Source organism: Microtus ochrogaster, chromosome 5 (assembly GCF_000317375.1).
Source record: "Microtus ochrogaster isolate Prairie Vole_2 chromosome 5, MicOch1.0, whole genome shotgun sequence".
Lineage (NCBI taxonomy): Eukaryota > Metazoa > Chordata > Mammalia > Rodentia > Cricetidae > Microtus > Microtus ochrogaster.
In genome coordinates this window covers 26,952,926-26,970,755 of record NC_022012.1, presented here as the reverse complement: position 1 = coordinate 26,970,755, position 17,830 = coordinate 26,952,926, and the positions used below count along the sequence as shown (strand labels likewise).

Genomic DNA, 17,830 nt, shown 5'->3' with positions numbered 1-17,830 from the left:
GCTATTTTCCTGCAGTTTTACCCAAATTTCAACGCCAAAGTGCTCCCTAATACAGCTTATGCACATCTGCCCACTGATGGCTGAATATGGCTGGGGACATGGAAATCCTGGCTGGAGAAGATTTTTTTTTTCTCACTGTGAGTTTTCCTATGTTCAGAGGGAACACAAAAATGTGAATTCTGGGCACTGGTAACCCGAGTCCTAGGATCGCCTGCTCTTGAGGTCTTTTATTCCATATCCACCAAAAAGAAGGGATGCACACAGGTGCCTAAGGAGAGGGAGGCACTTGGATGGGAAGAAATGTCTCTGGTTCCATAACAAGACGGCTGAGAGAGCAGCGATGTCAGCTCAAGCCTCATTCCTGGGATTCTTGCAGGTTAGCTGATGCATGCCTTCTGACAGCCCACAGGTATTTAGGTGTGCTAGCACACACCTGTATGTGAGCCTGGCACTCAGGAGGCAGAATCAGGACAAGTGAGAGTTCAAGGCTACCCTGGTCTAGTAGCAAGACTCCTCCCCTACCCATTCAAAAGAGGGGGACAAGAACTTACACCGTTGTACCTAATGAGACAATTCTTAAAGCTACACTTCCCCTCTGGTGCCATTTCACTGACTTCTATACATCTCCCCTCTGCTGGAGAGAGCAACAGAACGAGGAAGGTCACAGAGCCGTGGCTTCACGGTTTTCTCATCTCTCAATGGTGCCACAAGGACCTCGTTTCTACAGCAATGCATCAGCCTAACTCACTTCACTTCTGGAGGGGAAACTGGGTTCACGAGGAGGCGCAAACATAAAGGCAGTTCTGGGGTTACAATGCTTACCGGCTCTGCATATCTGCCAGCCGCATTGCATTCAAGTCCACGCCCCAGACTCATGAATGAGACTTGCAGTCCCTGCTACAGGTCTCCTGAGGACATTTCTGGGCTGCTTAGCATAGACCTGTTCACACCTTCAGCTTCCAGACTCCATCCTTTGCCCTTGCTCCAGCATGCTCTGAAATTTCAAAGCCTCCTCGATTTTCCCTTCACCTTCTCCTCCCGATCCCAGCTCCAACCACCTCCCCAAATGGATGGTAGCCCCAGCGAACCTCTGTCCCCCAGAGCAGAAATGGGTACTAAGAATAGTGCCAGTCATGGGAAAGGGAGCTCACATGTTAAATGTGACTCACAATGGCAGGCCTGTCTGGGGCCCCAAGGCAGTCAACGGCACCCTTCACCATGCTGCCCTGCGGTGTCACACATCAGGAATCCAGTGGCATCACTGGGAAAGTATGTTGCTTCCGTGGAGCTCGGAGCCACAACAACAGAGGGGTCCCTGTTAGAAGGAGGTTCCAAGGCGGGGAATGAAGGAGTCCGGCACACACACAAACCCACAGCCCGGCTCCCATCATGCTCCCATCTCCTAGGTTGACTTCATACCCCCTGTTCTGCCCTCTTCCAGCCACCCAAGTTAGGGAATTTCCTCTAACTGCTTTTCTTTCTCAGTCTCAAGACGAGAGGAAAATTCTTATACGATGTTGGCAGCCCTGATTTGCAAAGCAAGATCCAGACTTGGAAGAAGCACATGGAGGGGCCTGGGCAAGTGGACAAAGAACACCAAGCATGCTGCCCTTCAGGGGACCCTAGAGAGGCCACAAATCAGAAGCAGCTTCACATAAATTCCTGTTCAGTTGAGTCCTATTTGATTACCTTGTCATTATCTAGGAATAGCAAGGCCTGCCACCTATGTCGAGGACTAGTTACTGATGTCACCTGCTCTTTGGTCATGGACTCTGAGGATAACGACAGAAGTAAGCTAGAAGTACACTTTATTAATGTATGTGCCTGTGCACATGCACACACATGTGTCTGGCTTGTTTGGTTGAGATTTGCTGTTTGTTTTCAGCTATTGCTGTTTATAGAATTGAGAACGAAGCTTAGGTCCCTGCACGTCTTAGGCAAGTTTGCTAAGACTGAGCCATGCCCTCAACTATGCATTTACGTATCTACTTATGTGTGTGTGTGTGTGTGTCCTTTGAAAAAGGCTCTCACTGAAGTTGTCCTAAAACTTACAATCTCCCTGCCCCATCCTCTGAGAAGCTGAGTGTCATTGTCATTCCTTTTGTTCTCTAGGTCTGCAAACTACCTGCCCACGGCAGGGACCTCAAAGCTGGCAAAGGGGAGGAGGACAGCTTCTTCTACCCTTTCCTCATACCCCCTTCAACCACAGTTCACGGCTACCACCCGTGCCCTAGGCTAACATGGGACAGTGGCGTTCATACAGATGAAGTCAACATTAGACAGCTGTTGTCCTGGCAGACTGCTAATATTGTCACTGTGATTTTTTTTATGTGTGTGGAGGATGTTGCACATATGTGTGCATGCATATGTGGAGGGTAGGAGACAACCTCAGGGAGCACACTCAGGGAAGCCATCCATTTCCTTGGAGACAGAGTCTGCACTGGTCGAAGGCTCACCCAGTAGGCTAGACTAGGCCAGAGAGCTCCATGGTTCATCCTGTCTTCTTCTCCCCAGCACTGATATTTCAAATGTGTATCAACATGCCATGGCTTTTAGGTAGGTGCTATCTAGGTTAGGGATCAAACTCAGTTCTTCATGTTTGGGAAGCAAGCACTTTACCAACTGAGCCACCTGCCTATCTCCCCAGCCACTTACACTATGGTTCCTAACACCAAGACTTGATGGTTTGCTCAGGATCCACCTCTCTCTCCTCATTGGAAAATATCCAGTTCTGAAGTCTAGGACAGCACCTCATCAGCACACACCTCCTCCCAGCCATCAACTCTAGTAATGTGTTTCATCAAATGCCTCCAGTTTTGTTTCCTTACGTTTGTGGTACATCAGCATTTAATGGGTGGCTTTACCAACACCACTGTCCGCAGGAAAAAGGAAGGAAGGAGGGAAGGAGGGAGGGAGGAAAGAAGGAAGGAAAAGGAGGAGAGGGGAAGGCAAGGGAGGGGGAGGGAGAGAGAGAGAGAGAGAGCAAGCAAAGCATACAGGTTTGAAAGGTACCTAAAGGCCTCTCTCTATTAAATTATATTTAGGACCAAAATATGGGTGACACCCAGTTATGTTGCATCAACATGCTCCTAAAATAAAGCGACCGCACCTCTTGTCCTTAGGGGGTTCATGCTGCTCTAAGAAGTTGAAGTCCTTTAGTTCTACTCTGAAATTCAAATTGAATACCTCAGTGTGGGTAGGATGGCATATTTATTTTAACCTATGAAACTCTCATGGTTGATCACCCTTGCATCGGGGCTGACTCTACCCTGAGAGCACATATCTGCCAGGTGGCCCTAAAACAGCGAAGAAAGCCTGGCTGGCCCCTCCCTTCCAGCCAGGTGTCTCTGCCCACAGCCAACGGTGACAGCAAAAACAGAATACCGGAGTCCGGAAATGACCCGTCTGCTCAGCACACCCTCCCTTTTTTATACCCGCAAGGAGCACCTGTCTCCGAGGTAGGGTGCGTGACGCCAGAGTCTCATACACCCTTCTAAGTCACAGATAACACCAGAAGCTTACTGTTTCCATTAAATCATGGGGCTCAGGAGACAGTTACATAGAGATCATGCAACAGATTCTTGCTGTGATCAGAGGCTGCACTAGGCTGCAGACTGAACTGCACAAGGCTCTGTTTCAGGATGATATTGCTCTCTGGTTTGGCACTATAGGCCAGGAAAGAACTTTGAAAGGAAAGAGCAAAGATGATTCGATACTCCAACTCAGTTTTATGCCTAGAGCTGTCGCCACCTGCTTCACCTACACCTTCCTAGTGCCACGGTCCTGTCCCACCTCACTTCTAAAAAGACCCAAGTACGGTATATTTTACAGCCTGCCTAAAATGCCATGGTCTTGAAGTCCCTGATATCCTATACTCTATAAATATGTTCCTGTTGACGCCTAGGAACTCAAGAGTAGTGATCAGAATACGAACTCGAAGAGACCATTAATGCTATATTTGATAAGCACAATGATGAAAAATAATCCAGAGGCCTGCATCAATTTATTGCTGAGATAACCAGCATCTAACAACGGAAAGGAGTTGGAAAACCGTTCTCAAACAGATTTTGAGTGTCCAGTTCAGGCCTATCATGTCTGTGTCCCACCCCATCCCCAGCATATACACACTGCCACTCCCATAGAGGGAGTACTTCAAAAAACTTTTAAAAAATGTTATATGGCAGGCAATGAAGAACTGAGACGTGACAGCATCCTAGAAAAACATACATACACACATAAATCATGTAATCTATATTAAATATGATATATATATATATGTATATATGCACACTACCTCTAGGGAAGCCTCCATAGGGAGTGACCCCTACAGAGCTTTGATTTTACTTCTTCCTGATTCAAATGGAATCTGATGCAAAACAAACTCTCTGGGCCTCGTTTTCCTGTTCTTAAAATGGAAATAGAAATTCCTGCTTGCCTTTAACTTACAGATATATAAATCAAGCCTTTATTAGAGAGACATGGGGGAGTAAGGAAGAGAGCAAGCGCACTAAGGAATCAGCCTCAGAATGGAGCAAACTGGGAAGAATAGGAAACAATACTGGGATCATACAGAATAGTATAAGACAGCAGAAACTCTGAATTTTTTTTTAAAGTCAATCATATAAATACAATTTTTAAAATACTTTAACAGAATAACCACTGAAGAATTTTTTTTTTTAAGTTCAGGATGAGATTGATACCCTTCCTCTAATTAAAAATTGGTACACACCAGAAGAGGCGGCAGAGCGAACTGCTTTGCAAGTGAAAACATTACATACAAGCCATTCCGGCGTGGGGAAAGCTGGGTGGTACACAGACTAAGATCCTCTTTCCCACATTGGGCTTCTTCCCTAGTCATTCATGCTCTGGCCTAAGCCCCTGCCACCTTAACCCAGTGTTCCCACAAACACGGTCCACCAACACTCACTGAGAAGTGGAGCACCCTGTCTAGCCACCAAGGCCTAGGCAAGCTGGCCACCAAGTACAATGGGCAGCGACTGGCAAGCTGGGCTTCCCCACCTGGCATAGGTTTCAGTGAGATTCACTGGGCTGTCTGCCGTGGGCTGGAGAAGGCAGTTACACATTTGTAATGCGTGATGAAAGGCCTGCTCTGTACACCTGCAGGTGTTCAAGTGTCCCCAAGTGGGGGCAGCAGCAGGTGGCACAGGACTGCACTGTTCTCTTAAAGGGGCTACCTCCATTTAGATCAGTGGTTCTCAACCTTCCTAAAGCTGTTTGGTAGATTTGAACAGCTTGATACAGCTTCTCATGGGTGGCGAACCCCAATCATTAACTTACTCCGTTGCTACTTCATATGGGTAATTTTGGTACTGCTATGAATCATAATGTAAATACTTGACATGCGACCCCTGGGGGGGGGTCGCGCCCCACAGGCTGGAAACTGCTGATTTCAACGCAGCCACCTCTTACCTCTAAGCTCACCACAGAGCTGTCAAGGCCGTGCAGCCTACTTGCACGTGAGCTTGCACAGCCAGTCAGTGAGCCTCAAGTCAGGAAGTGGGTTTCCTTATAGCCTTTTCCTCCCAGTGTTTTCTAGGGAACTGGCCTTTTAAGAAGCTACCAGAGAGGTCTCAGGCGAAGATGGGTGCTAGGAAGAGAACTGTGTTCTAAACAAACAGACAGTTTTTTTTCCTAACCTATATAAACACTTTAAAGCAAACACCTTGCTCTGGGTACCTAGGTAAGCAACAAAAGAAAGACAGGTTGAATGCTTAGGGGTATGAGCCCGGGCCTCCAGACTTAAAGAGTAACTCTGAAGTCCCCCTCTGGGACTGATTTAACTCCGGGGGAGAGGTTACCCTGCATCTTCCACATGAAGAACGTTGCCAGTCTGGCCTGCTGTACTCTTGGGAAGGCATTAGACCCTAAGTGAGCACTGGCGTTCTAGCTCTTATAAGCCCTCGGCCAGCAACTCATTTCCGAACATGCTTCAAGTGCAGGGCGTTGTAGCTCGACTAGAACATGAAACGGAATATTAACAGCAGCGCGAGCTAAAACCCTCTTAGCTCACCATAATGCAGTAAGCTGAAAGTGTCCTGCCTACGCCTTTGAAGAACTGGGGCCAGAGAAGGAGCCCGGAGAGGCCTTCCCAAGAAACTGCTCCACCCACTCCGAATGTCAAACTCCTCCACATGGCTTATGTCCTGCCAGCCTCTAAACACCTTGGGTCCTACCCTCCTCTCAGAGTCTAAACTTTCGAATTCAGTCATCCTAGGAGAACTTTCACTCTCTTTATCTGTCAGGCAGATGTGAGTCACACCACTGGGTTAATTAGAGCCAACATCATGCTCAGAACCTCAAAGCCCATCATGCCACTGTGAACATGGAGGTACATGACCCTGGGCCAGACAGAAAAGCGATGCTAGCTTCTTGAGATGCCACTCTTGTGGGTCAAGTCCAATACGGCTATCACACTAACCACTGCTCAGGTGTCCTGCCACAGGGGATACAACAGACAGACCATAGCAAGGGACATGCAGGCCCAGACCTGTAATACACAGAGGTCTTTCCACTGGGCAGCTGCGACCAAAAGACTCCCTGCCAGCTTGGCTGAACCATTTCAGAGGCTGAGATGCAGACAGAGCAGAGCCACTTCCTACCTAAAACTCCTCTGTCCAGGCCCACAGCTTGTTCTGGAGGCTCCCCTGACTCCTCCTCCTCTGCTCCTCTGGAGATGCTCCCACACACATTGCTTGCATAGCTAACCATCTCTAGCTACTTCTTGCAACTTTGGATATTTTTCTTAATTGCTAGCTAGCTAGACAATATGAAAACTCTGAGAGCATCCTATGTGCTCTGTGGCTTTGGTCTAGACATTGCCCTCCCCCTCAAAATCAATCCCACACTAGTACAATGAGAAAAACAGAAGGTCTCGTGTATGCCTTTTGTGAAAAGTTAGCAAATGTTACTATATGGAAGAGCCCGGGACATAGAAGGTGCTTAATACACTCAGCAGCCTGGGCTGCAGATCAGATAGGGCCCAACTAACATTCAAGGTCTTACTTTGTCTCGTGATACTGTCAGCAATTACTGGAATTCCATAAGTGAAATATATCTCCTGACCTCAAAGAACTAGAATTATACTGCAAAGACGAAAAGGTGAGAGATTAATATGGGGTAGGAATGAGCTGTCACTCCGGGCTTACTTCCTGGGTAGCTATCACTCTTCTGCATGGTTCCATGAACTCACTAATTCTCACTTGCCTACGAGACAGGATCCATTATTACTACCGTCTTCCAGATACAAAACAAATAGGACACAGAATTGTGAAATGTCCCAACGCCCCACAGCTGGGCAATGGCCGAGCCCAAGTCTGTGCTCCTGAGCCCTACAGGTGAAAGCCTCATGGTGGAGCAGCCCAGAGTGGCCACCCTCTCACTGGTCTGGACTTCACTGTGAAGGCACTTCTGAATGGCAGATGGGATACTGATGTCACTGAAGCCATGGCATCAGGTAAATCTCACTTGGGGAGTGTGGGTGCACATAGGAACAGGGGTGATTTTTTTTTGGACTTGAGTTTCTGTGGTAAGGAGCAGTTTCTCCACAGCCAGGACAGAAGGGCACCACAGAGAAAAGAAGATGCCACAGGACAGAGTCAGAGAATCTAGGACATGTCAGAGGCCGTAGGGACTTTCCAAAATCATTGCTTAAAGGCAGCCAGGACTTGTGTTAATGTCTCACAGCATGCCCGCTACACTCTGCTCAATGGAAACATCCTGCTTCAAAGGCAAAAAAAGGTGGAGCTTCACACTAGAGTCAGCATGGAATTCCCAAGCAGACACCGCCCAATTCCATCATGCATAGTGAGAGTTTGTTAAAAAAAACAGTGAGCCCCAAATTGTGAGACTCAGAGACTTCTCAGAGTCAGACAGGGGAGCTGTTCCTGAAACAGAAGAGTCAGCCTGTTATCCAGAGTGCAAGCAATTCTCAGAGAGGCGTGAATGTGCCAGCAGTTCAGACAGACTCCAAAGCCACTCCAAGGGCAGCGTATACAGTTCTGGCCCAATGCTTTGAGGAAACTCAGCCAACCCCAGCTTTCAAAACTACAAGCAACAGTAAGGAATTCCTCTTCCCATAAACTCTGAAGACATTCAGAAACAAAATGTTAACAACCATGTGGCCAAACCCTCCAACCATAGGAATTCTACTGGTGGAAAATGATTAACGGTCACCGCACTAAGCAGTTAAGAAGCAGAAGCCGTGAGGCAGCTGCAGAGACCTGCTTTCCTAACACCCAGTTCAGTTTTTTTTCCTGGGAATTTTCCTCCCTAGTACTTCAAAGTAATTCTCCATTGACCTATAACTTAACAGCAGGCTAACTAACCCAGGCCTCTACTGAGATTCAAACCCGCCCAACATGAGGCCCTGGGACCTGCCATCAGGCTGTACAGTGGCTAAGAACCCCGCAGGTCTTGGGGCTGCGATTCCTTTCGCTTTCCTGCGAACAGAGATCAAAAGGGAAACAGTCTCTGCCCTTCTTGTTCCTAGCCTCCTTCCCCATGTGGACACTGCCCAGAAACACTCCACATTCCGACGGTGCTGGCTTTGGCAAGCCCTTGAGCTACCTGCAGCCTTGCCAGACTCGGAGCTCAGAGAAGTCACTCCCCAGCATCTCTGGCTTCTGGAAATGCGGCCAATGCTCACAGTGGGCAACCAGGACCTCTTCCCACTAGGACAAGTTGGCCTATGTCAATGCTATCCACCTCTCAATGTCTTATCCCAGCAGTGCTTGTATGGAGAGACCTATGTCTCTTAGATCCTAGCACCTTCCCTAACCCGTGTTTGGAATACCTGAAATCTACACAGATGTGTGCTACATTATGAACTCAGCAACCTGTCTCCCTTTCCCTTATTGCTGACTTGGACTGTTATCATTTTGTGCCCTAGTAAATGCAGATGACTTCGTAACTCGGTTTTCTTCAGCAGACTGTGAGTGAAGGTATTATGCCAAAATCACGGGCTATGTCCTGAACGGAGGGGCTTGGCCAGCCTTCCTTATGTCGTCAAGTTGTTTTTCAAATGTATTTTATCATTAGTTTTGAGTTACTGCACCCTAAAACTCAATGACTATCAGACCTCAGGGGTTCTGGGCTAGACTGGGGATTTTCTTACTCTGTGAATTTAGACTGACCCTCCTGTCGTCTATGAAATGAGCAGAATAGAATTCATTCACACCAAAGGCAATTTAAGGGGACCTACAAGGAGACACATGGGGCTGCTTTTCCTCTAAGGCTGATTCCTTTTGGTGTGATATCAAGAGAGAGAGAGAGAGAGAGAGAGAGAGAGAGAGAGAGAGAGAGAGAGAGAGAATATAAAACATTCTTTTATGATCATTAATGAATGGCTTTGGGCATAGGCTTTTCCAGGCTCTTCCTGAAAGACTTCCTTCCTTCACGATCACACCTTAGTGGGCAATGTCATACCTAGACATGGGTTGCCAGTGGATCAGCTGAATATCACCTGCAGCAGGGAGAGGAATGGGCCCTTATCTGTGCCCGTGACTAGGAATATGAAATGAAGTTCGATAATTGTTGTAATAAGAGCAGCGGGGCTGCGTCCCCAGCACCCCGCTGCCCGCAAGGCTAGCTTATACCCTAAATAATTACACGGACACTGTATTCTTTTAATCACTGCTTGGCTCTTTAGCTCTAGCCCTTTTCTCGGCTAACTCTCGCACCTGGACTAACCCATTTCCAATCAACCAATGACCTTCCTCCATCAGATAATGGTGACTCACAGGCCAGGAACTCTACTGAAGCCAAAACCAGCTCTACCCCTCCCCCATACCCTCAACCACCTGGATGAAGAAGGGTTAATTAGTGATGAGAAGCCACCTGGGTCTGGATCCCTGTGTGAAGGACACAGAGACACCCAAAGAGTGTTCCCATTCCTTAACATGAAGAACAGACGGTGCATTCAAGCCAGACATGCAGCACTTAAGATTCACTGAAGAGCTCGCTTCTTGCAGAATGAAATTACCTGACCTTGGACAAAGCATGTTCTTTGTGCTCAGTTTCACCATCTCTAAAATGGGGCTAGAAGGACAGAGAGGAAAGAAGACCCTATTTAATAATCCTGTATATTGTCTTAGCCCTACATTGAAATTGAAATCAAGATGCCTATACCCAAACCTATTAATTACATGAATGAATGTTAGAATTGTGCTAGACATAGGAGGAAAGGGCCCAAAATCATAACAAATTGATTTTTCCCAGCGTGCAAGCCCAGAGTGAGAGCTCAGCAATTTTCTGAGGTCTACAAGGCACAGAAAACAGTGGGCTAGTTGCTCTCTGACTGTTATAATTAGAAAGGGTTCAGAATGTATCTATGAACGAGAGAAAATGGAGCTTTCTGATTGTATCAGTTTGATAACCGTAAGCAGCAAGGAAAGGAGGTACATTCTGGCGGAAGCCAACGCTGCATTTGATGTACTCTTCACTCAGCTAACAGGCAGGCTTTCAAGCCATGTTATCTGCCCCCACATCTCGACCTAATTTAACAAGTTGCCATGGGAGCCCAGTGAAGGCTGATGCAATTTTCTTATCTTTGAAGGAAGAATGTAACTGAGCAAGAGAATGTGAAAATCAGCTTCTAAGTGATTTCCACACTTACAGTGCAGAGGCTAAGATATCACAGGAAGAAGGAGAATGTATTCCTGTGGAGATGATGCGGGCAGGAACCTCAGCCCCTAGATTAGGGCAGAAACTACATCCTCTTCTCAGCTAGGTGCACCTAAGCACATACATGTAGCGCAGGCCATGCAGTCACGGTGCAGAAGTCTGAGCGTCCCTAGTGTGGGTCACATACAAGCAGCAACAACTGAATTTTAGGACAGGAAAGGGAAAGAACCAGAGGCAGAAAATGAGTGTGACTTTATATATATAAACATGATAAAAGTATTGCTCACAGTTACACAGTGATTTCCACTTTTCAAAGACTTTTCAAATGTCAGTTCAATCTACCATTCGGGAATAAAGCCAGTTACCCATATGTAGAAACTATAGCCATCGCCTCAGGTAAGAGACAAGGCAGGGGCGTGTTCCATTCCTGTTTCTGAAATGAGGAGGAGCCATCAAGCCACAGGATCAGAGAACCTGCGGTGGAGGCAGGAAGCGTTCCCCAAAGGCAGGCCCCATGGGAAAAGACACCAAAATTTGGTCTGCTCACGCATACCTAACAAATCTCAAGCTTTATTTGGACCACAGCAACCAGAGACTCTAGTTCAAGACTAAAGACATTTAGAGTAGCTTGAACAAGACAGAACACCCATGAGGGGGTTTTCTCTACACCCAGTGGGTGCCCATTTGCTGACATCATCAACTTGTTACAAGTAGAGTTTTCTCCTCGCCATCTCTAGCACAACGTCTAGCACCCACTTAATCAATCGATTTGGTTCAACTGCATTTTCACACATCTCCTACTGTCCAGATAAGGGTGAACAGTTCTACTCACGAAAGTAGAAAAAGGTACAAGGTAAATTTGCCTAAAATCACACAGTGTGTTAGCGCTGGGAGGGGGCTCAGAGGACTTCTGTTTTCTGGGCTATTGTTCTCACCGCCATTTGAGTCTGAAAAAGTCAAATCCACAATTGTAGAGAAACAGAAACTAAATGTGGAGATGCTTTAAAAATATATTCTGTTTTAATTAAAAGAGTTTAGTCTTTGAGAAAGCTAAGTGATGGATCACTTTCCCATTTCTTCTACTTATTGACTGTTTCAATCCCTCATCCCATGTGGAGAAGGAGGAAGGAAGGGAGAGAGAGAAGGAAAAAGTCTACTGAACAATATCCAAACAAGAATACTGTCAATCATATTTGAGCACTACCCTAGCCTTGTCTTTCTCTTCCCTTAGAAGCAGCCCTTCTTCCCTCCCACTCATCACTACATCCAGCTGGAGATAGTTTAGTTCCAGTTCCAGGATCTGCCATTCTTGTACCTTGAAAGACCTGTACTTTTTCTAATCTCAAATACCTTTTTTTTATTTTTTTTTATTTTTATTTTTTATTTTTGGTTTTTCAAGACAGGGTTTCTCTGTGGCTTTGGAGCCTGTCCTGGAACTAGCTCTTTAGACCAGGCTGGTCTCGAACTCACAGAGATCCGCCTGCCTCTACCTCCCGAGTGCTGGGATTAAAGGCGTGCGCCACCACCTTTGATGAAAATGAGTAAATGCACCCAAAATCTGCTCTCTGGAGTTATAAAAAGATGCTCTTGAAATGTAGCAAGTCTCTCACCTACCCACACCTCCAAACAAGAAAAAATGACATTTCAAAAAAGAAAAGAACACAAATTTTTAAGTGTATCTGTGGCTTCTGATTCAACATATGGCCCTTGCACCTCTCCCAATCATAAATACATTTCTTGAACACTATTGATGCAGGGTCTTCATGGAAGACAATATAGAGAATATATTCTTGATCTTTGAAGGAGGAGTAATTTTTGTAAATTTATGAATTTTGTTCTTGAAGATCAGTTAAATTTCAGAAAAAGGCCCAAGACTACCCTAAGTCACATGTAGATTTGGACAGGGATGTCAACAGCAATACCACACCTGCTGCTTGTTTCCAGTCACACTGGGCCCACACCTGTCCTGGTGCAGGACAGTGTAAGCAGACAGCAGCGAAAGCACACCTGAACAGCCATGCTTAGCCAAGGCTCCCCTCTAACAAAGTTTTGAAAGCGCCGCAGTCTTATAGAAAGGCCCTGATGCTCAGCACATTTATTATTTAGTACTCCTTGGATTTCTCTCGGACAAACTACTCCAAGGCTCCTGGGTTAAGTAACACATATACCGCTGTCCATCTGAATGGTGAACTACCTTGCCCTACTTCCAGATTCTCTCAAAGTCCATTCTCTTCGGGATCTTTCTGAAATCACCACTATTTTAACTATAGATTTCATTCCTGGAAGAAAAGCAACCATAATGCTAAGTTGTTGCTGTTGTTGTTGTTTTATGTGTTTTACTATGGAAATCCAGTACAGACCTAGGGATCTGGACATGGTTTTGAACACTGTTCCTAAATTCATTTCAGAAGGCAAACTGCAATGATAAACACACTGTGAAACTCTCCAGCATGCAGGCCTCTAAACTCGAGTGTTTAAAAAATGCCAGCTTCTAGTTTCATATCTGGAATGGTCTTCCCAGAGCAAAAGTCCCTCAATACCAGCCATGAGGCAGTTTCCAGAAACTCCCGGTCATTGCAGGTCTTCCCCAGATATGGAAGAAGTTCAAGTTAAATTTTCTACCACTCTTAAAAATGAGCCCTTGAGATTGGCTTCCAAAAATTTAGCAGTTTTCCCAAGCAGCATGGCTTGAGACAGAAGACCCTTGAGAGACAGCTACTCTGTACAAAAAGAAAAGAGGGTGCCCTTGGGTCTCTGTGCCTCACTTTTGACCTGACCCACAGAAGCATGCAAATAGCCACCTAGACAGGGGCTGGGTGCCTACCTGTGTAGCCAGCCAGGGCAGCAGCAGGAATGACAGGCTTGTCCTTGTTGAGGTCAGCACGGTCACGCACATAATCCTTGAAGGTGCCCTTGGGCTTGTGGTTGGGCAGGGCAGCGGGATAGTCCTCAGAGTCGAAGCTGTCATAGGAGGGGACACGCTGCAGGCTGTTGAAAGATGACTGGCTGCTCCAGGACTGGGTGAGGCGGTCACAACTATCGTAGCTCTCTATGCTTTCAAAAGAGTCCTGGCCTCCGAGTTTACCTGGAGGTAAAGGAGGAGGTAGGAAGAGGGCAGGGAGGAGGGGTTGGGAAAAAACAACTGTAAAAACCCTCTTATGGAGGACAGATTGCTAATCAGACCCGGAAAAGAATGAAGGGAGAGAGGGCCCAGGGATACAGGAGCCCCAGAAGGGGGAAGGAGGTTGGTCTAGCCACCACCTCAGAGATGCTACCACAGCCTGGTTTATAGTTCCCAGCATAGAGACCTGAAATCAGGTTCTATCCCTCTGATATGTCATATGGACACAATAGTATTTGAACCTGGAGAATTCCGAAGCCAATAATGTAGAAGCTTGGAATATTACCTGTCATGAGATTCCTGGTTAATATGTCAGACTTAGTGGATTAATGAAAAAGCAAACAGAACCCTGTCAGGTGGAATTTCTTTCTCTCAATTCCAGCCAAGGAAATGATTTCTAAAGGCCCAATTCGGCAAAATATTGTGATCATAAGAAAAAAAAGATTCCATTAGATTAAGAGCACATTGGCTTCCCTTGACCTTGGCACTAAATTACTTTTTAAGCATTTTCCCCAAATACCGAGCGATTCCTTTATGACCTCTCATATAGACGTTCTCAGATAGAGAACGAAGTCAGAGGATGCCTTCAAGGAGAGGAAAACAATGTCCACCAAAGCTCACTATCATTCTTGCGGACAGAAAACCGTACTGTTGACCCTCTCAGGCACAGCTTAGCACCTGGAGTTCATATTCCAGGGTGGCAGAAGCAGAGAGGAAGGGAGAGGAGCTAAAGCCCACAGCAGGGCAGAAACCCTCCACTCTGTGAGTTGCTTAAGGCATTCTTCACTGACCACAAGATCACGCAAGTTCATTCATTTCCCAAACCAGCTTATACACAGCTGCTGTGGTTGTGTAATCATTCCTGGAGAAATTTCCACTGGCAAAAAAAAAAAAAAAAAATGCCATGAAAAGAGGGGCTAATAAGAAAAAATTCAAGAGAAAAATAAATACACTGAAGATCTAAAAAGATTCCCAGGAATATATATTTTTTATATTCCATGTCCAGCGACTTTTCTGGCCACTGGAGGCTGATCTCAGGAGATGGGATGGCTACTACTCTCCAGTCCAAGCAAGATGCGTTTGCAGAAATACTCCCAAATCAATTCTCAATTGTATAATGCTGGCTAAATCCTGAAGTAAACATGCCTTATAAAACCACGTACTAGTGTGCTTCTGCCATACCCTCTTCTTCATGATAGTGAGAACTGGTTAAAAAAATAAAATTCAAACATAAGCAGCTATCCTTATCAAAGTTAAATACATGGGAAAGACATGGTGGATTTTTTTTTTTTTAAATAAGCCTTGATCAAACAAGTACTTCTAGTCCAACTCACTGCTGTGGACAGTCTACCGTCTGCTCCCCCCTGTAAAGCTTAAGACAGAGAGCTCCTAGCTCACTTCCCTCTCTCTGCTCATCTGTTCAAAGGAAGGCAAAGCAGAGCCCGAGGAGTGCCCAGCCCAGCCTGCCCAGCCAGTACCACATCAGTCCCTTTCCAGTATTACTATCTTTTAAAGTCACATTAAATGTCTCAGGGAAGCAGCTCATACGCAGAACGCCATAGCCTTTTCCACAGGGCAGAAACCTCTCTGGTGGCTCTCTCAGACAGCCTATGGACGTTAACTGTTATTTGATTACTCTGGCACACAAATAGAGCAGAAGCCTAAGAATTCATGAAGGATGCCCTGCCCGTTGAGTCGTCGGTATGCCCGCGTCTCCTGCAATCCCTCTTATCAGCCATCTTTCTATTTGGAGGGCCGGGAGTTGAAAGCTCTTCATTTAGCCAAAGTGCTAAAGCAGGCGTCACTACCCTCTTGCAGCCTCACCAGATGCCACTCGGTTCAGACTGTGGTTTAGAGCAGAGTGCGGCTTTCATTTCAGTTCTGTGTCACAACCCGAGAGCTGGAAGCCTTCATTAACGGGCAGTTTCTCCACAACACTGGCTGAATCCAACAGGATTAGATACTCAGCTCTGCTTCTGAGTTCACCCAGGGAGGCAAGCATGCCCTAAGACAAGCACTGACCATCGCTCCTGAGAAATGCCTAGGTAAGGTCCTTCCAAAGCTAGCTGATCCCACTGAACAGCGCTCTCAACAGTAGATGAGCAGCCTCACAGCAACCCACAGAGAAGCCTCACACAAAGACCGGCCTTATAGCACAAACAAGAGGGACAGAGGAGCACTTTGTAGACTATTACACACAATCTGAATACTACGATTATTAATAGTCAGCTAATAGTAATGTCTGCCGTCTAGACCAATCACAACACTTAGAATCAAGGGCCCTTTGGCCAGCCATGCTACCAGAGCAGCTACCATGCAGCAAGCAGGCCCACACAAGCTGGTCTTCCCCATAAGTCTTATGGCCTGAGCTTGAAGGAGATGAGGGACAGTGGAGCCACAAAGAAACACCTGATGTCCTTTTAGTAAGGATAAGTTTGGGTTTTTAATCACTAGTTAGGGTTTGAGGGGATAGTGAGGACCCAAGAACCAAGAAAAGGGAAGGGAGAAGGGGCATTTACACAAATGCGAAACCAGCCACAATTGTAAAACAATGATTACAGATCTACCCAGATTTACAACATAGCTGAACCCTAAACCCACAACTCAGTCTTGTTAACTATACACAGAGACCGCCCCATAAGGAAGAAAATGGTTGTAAGGCTTCAAGCTGCTTGAGAAGAAGTGCACAGATGCACACGGTTGTGAGCATGTATTTAAATAGACACACACCCAAAAATAAATGACAGACAGAAAGGGGAAGACAGACGTGGTCCCACCCATTCCCTTTGGTTTGAAATACAAACAAGGCAGGAGTCTAAGAAGGACCGTTCAGGTTCTGGTTTCACAGGGACTTTCCCTGTACAAGGCCAGTTAGCTATCCCGAGGCCTGCTGCAAGGAAGTGTGAGCCTAAAGACTTGAAGAATCTGACAGTAAGCATGGTTTACAGTGGCCACAGGCTACTCCTTTGGGCCCTCCTGCTTTTGGAGAGCTCTGCACAGGTAATACAGGGAGCAGGAATCACTACCCGCCTCCTCACGTTTTTACCACTTTCCCATTTACCCACCATGAAAAGTATCTTTAGCTTTTCAGAAACAAGTGGGCTCTTCCTGGAGGAAGAAGCCCCTCCCTCTCACAGACTCTACTTCTCTCAACAACAAAACAATCTGAACACACTGCTCCTAGTGGTCAAATGTTTATGGCCTCATCTTAAACAGCACGTATATTTTACCTTTGGAACGTCAGGTCAGCCAGACCTATTTTGAAACACTGGCTTTACTGCCAGTGAATGTTTTTATCGTTGTTATAATAGCCTTGTCAACAAGAGTACCTTCATTTGGAAGCCTCTTGCCACCTCTTTCCCTGGCCCCCTAGCTAAATACGCACTTTCACCACACTGTTGATGACCAGTTCCAAATAAACCACTGGTTAACCATCTTGCATGTTCCCAAACCAAAGAAGTCACAAAGTGGCTTAAGTTCCCAGAATGAACAGCAAAGGTCATCCTCGGTATCAAGTCAGGTTCTACAGTGTGGCCCAGGTGTACCCGACGAGGAACACCAAGGCACACGTCAAACTTCAAGAAGATTATGCTCTCAAACAAAAGTCTCTTAATGAAACTGCAGTCTCCCTTGCAAAATCCAACTAGAAGTATTACATAGGCAAAACCATTTTACCCTAATAACACATTTGATTATTATTCTGCCATACTTAGTTCCAGCATGAACCCCACGCTCTTTGCCATCTGTTGTGAGATATTTGGACACAGTGTGAAGGTGTGTTGCTGTGATTGGTGAAATAAAAAGCTGAGTGACCAATAGCTAGGCAGGAGATAGGTGGGGCTTCTGGGAAAAAGAGAGGAACCCAGGATGATTCTAGGTGCTTGAGGGAAATGCCAATGAGACACAGAGGGAGTCAGATACACAAAATGAAAGAGAGGTAAAAGGCCACCAGGCAAAATGTAGATTAATGTAAATGAGTTAATTTAAGTTATAAGAGCTAGTGAGGCAAGCCTATGCTAAGGCCGAGCTTTCTTTTTTTTTTTTTTTTTTTTTTTTTTTTTGGTTTTT

General features: G+C 46.1%; 1 protein-coding gene across 2 annotated transcripts in view; it reads right to left on the bottom strand.

Annotated features, from left to right (window-relative positions):
* Nucleotides 1-17,830, bottom strand: part of Ets1 (ETS proto-oncogene 1, transcription factor) — a 122,324-nt gene that overhangs the window by 7,793 nt on the left and 96,701 nt on the right. For both annotated transcript variants that reach the window (XM_026779409.1, XM_005347008.2), the window contains one exon: nucleotides 13,466-13,726. In XM_026779409.1, coding sequence (XP_026635210.1) covers nucleotides 13,466-13,726 — 261 coding nt within the window. The remainder of the gene's footprint in view (nucleotides 1-13,465; nucleotides 13,727-17,830) is intronic.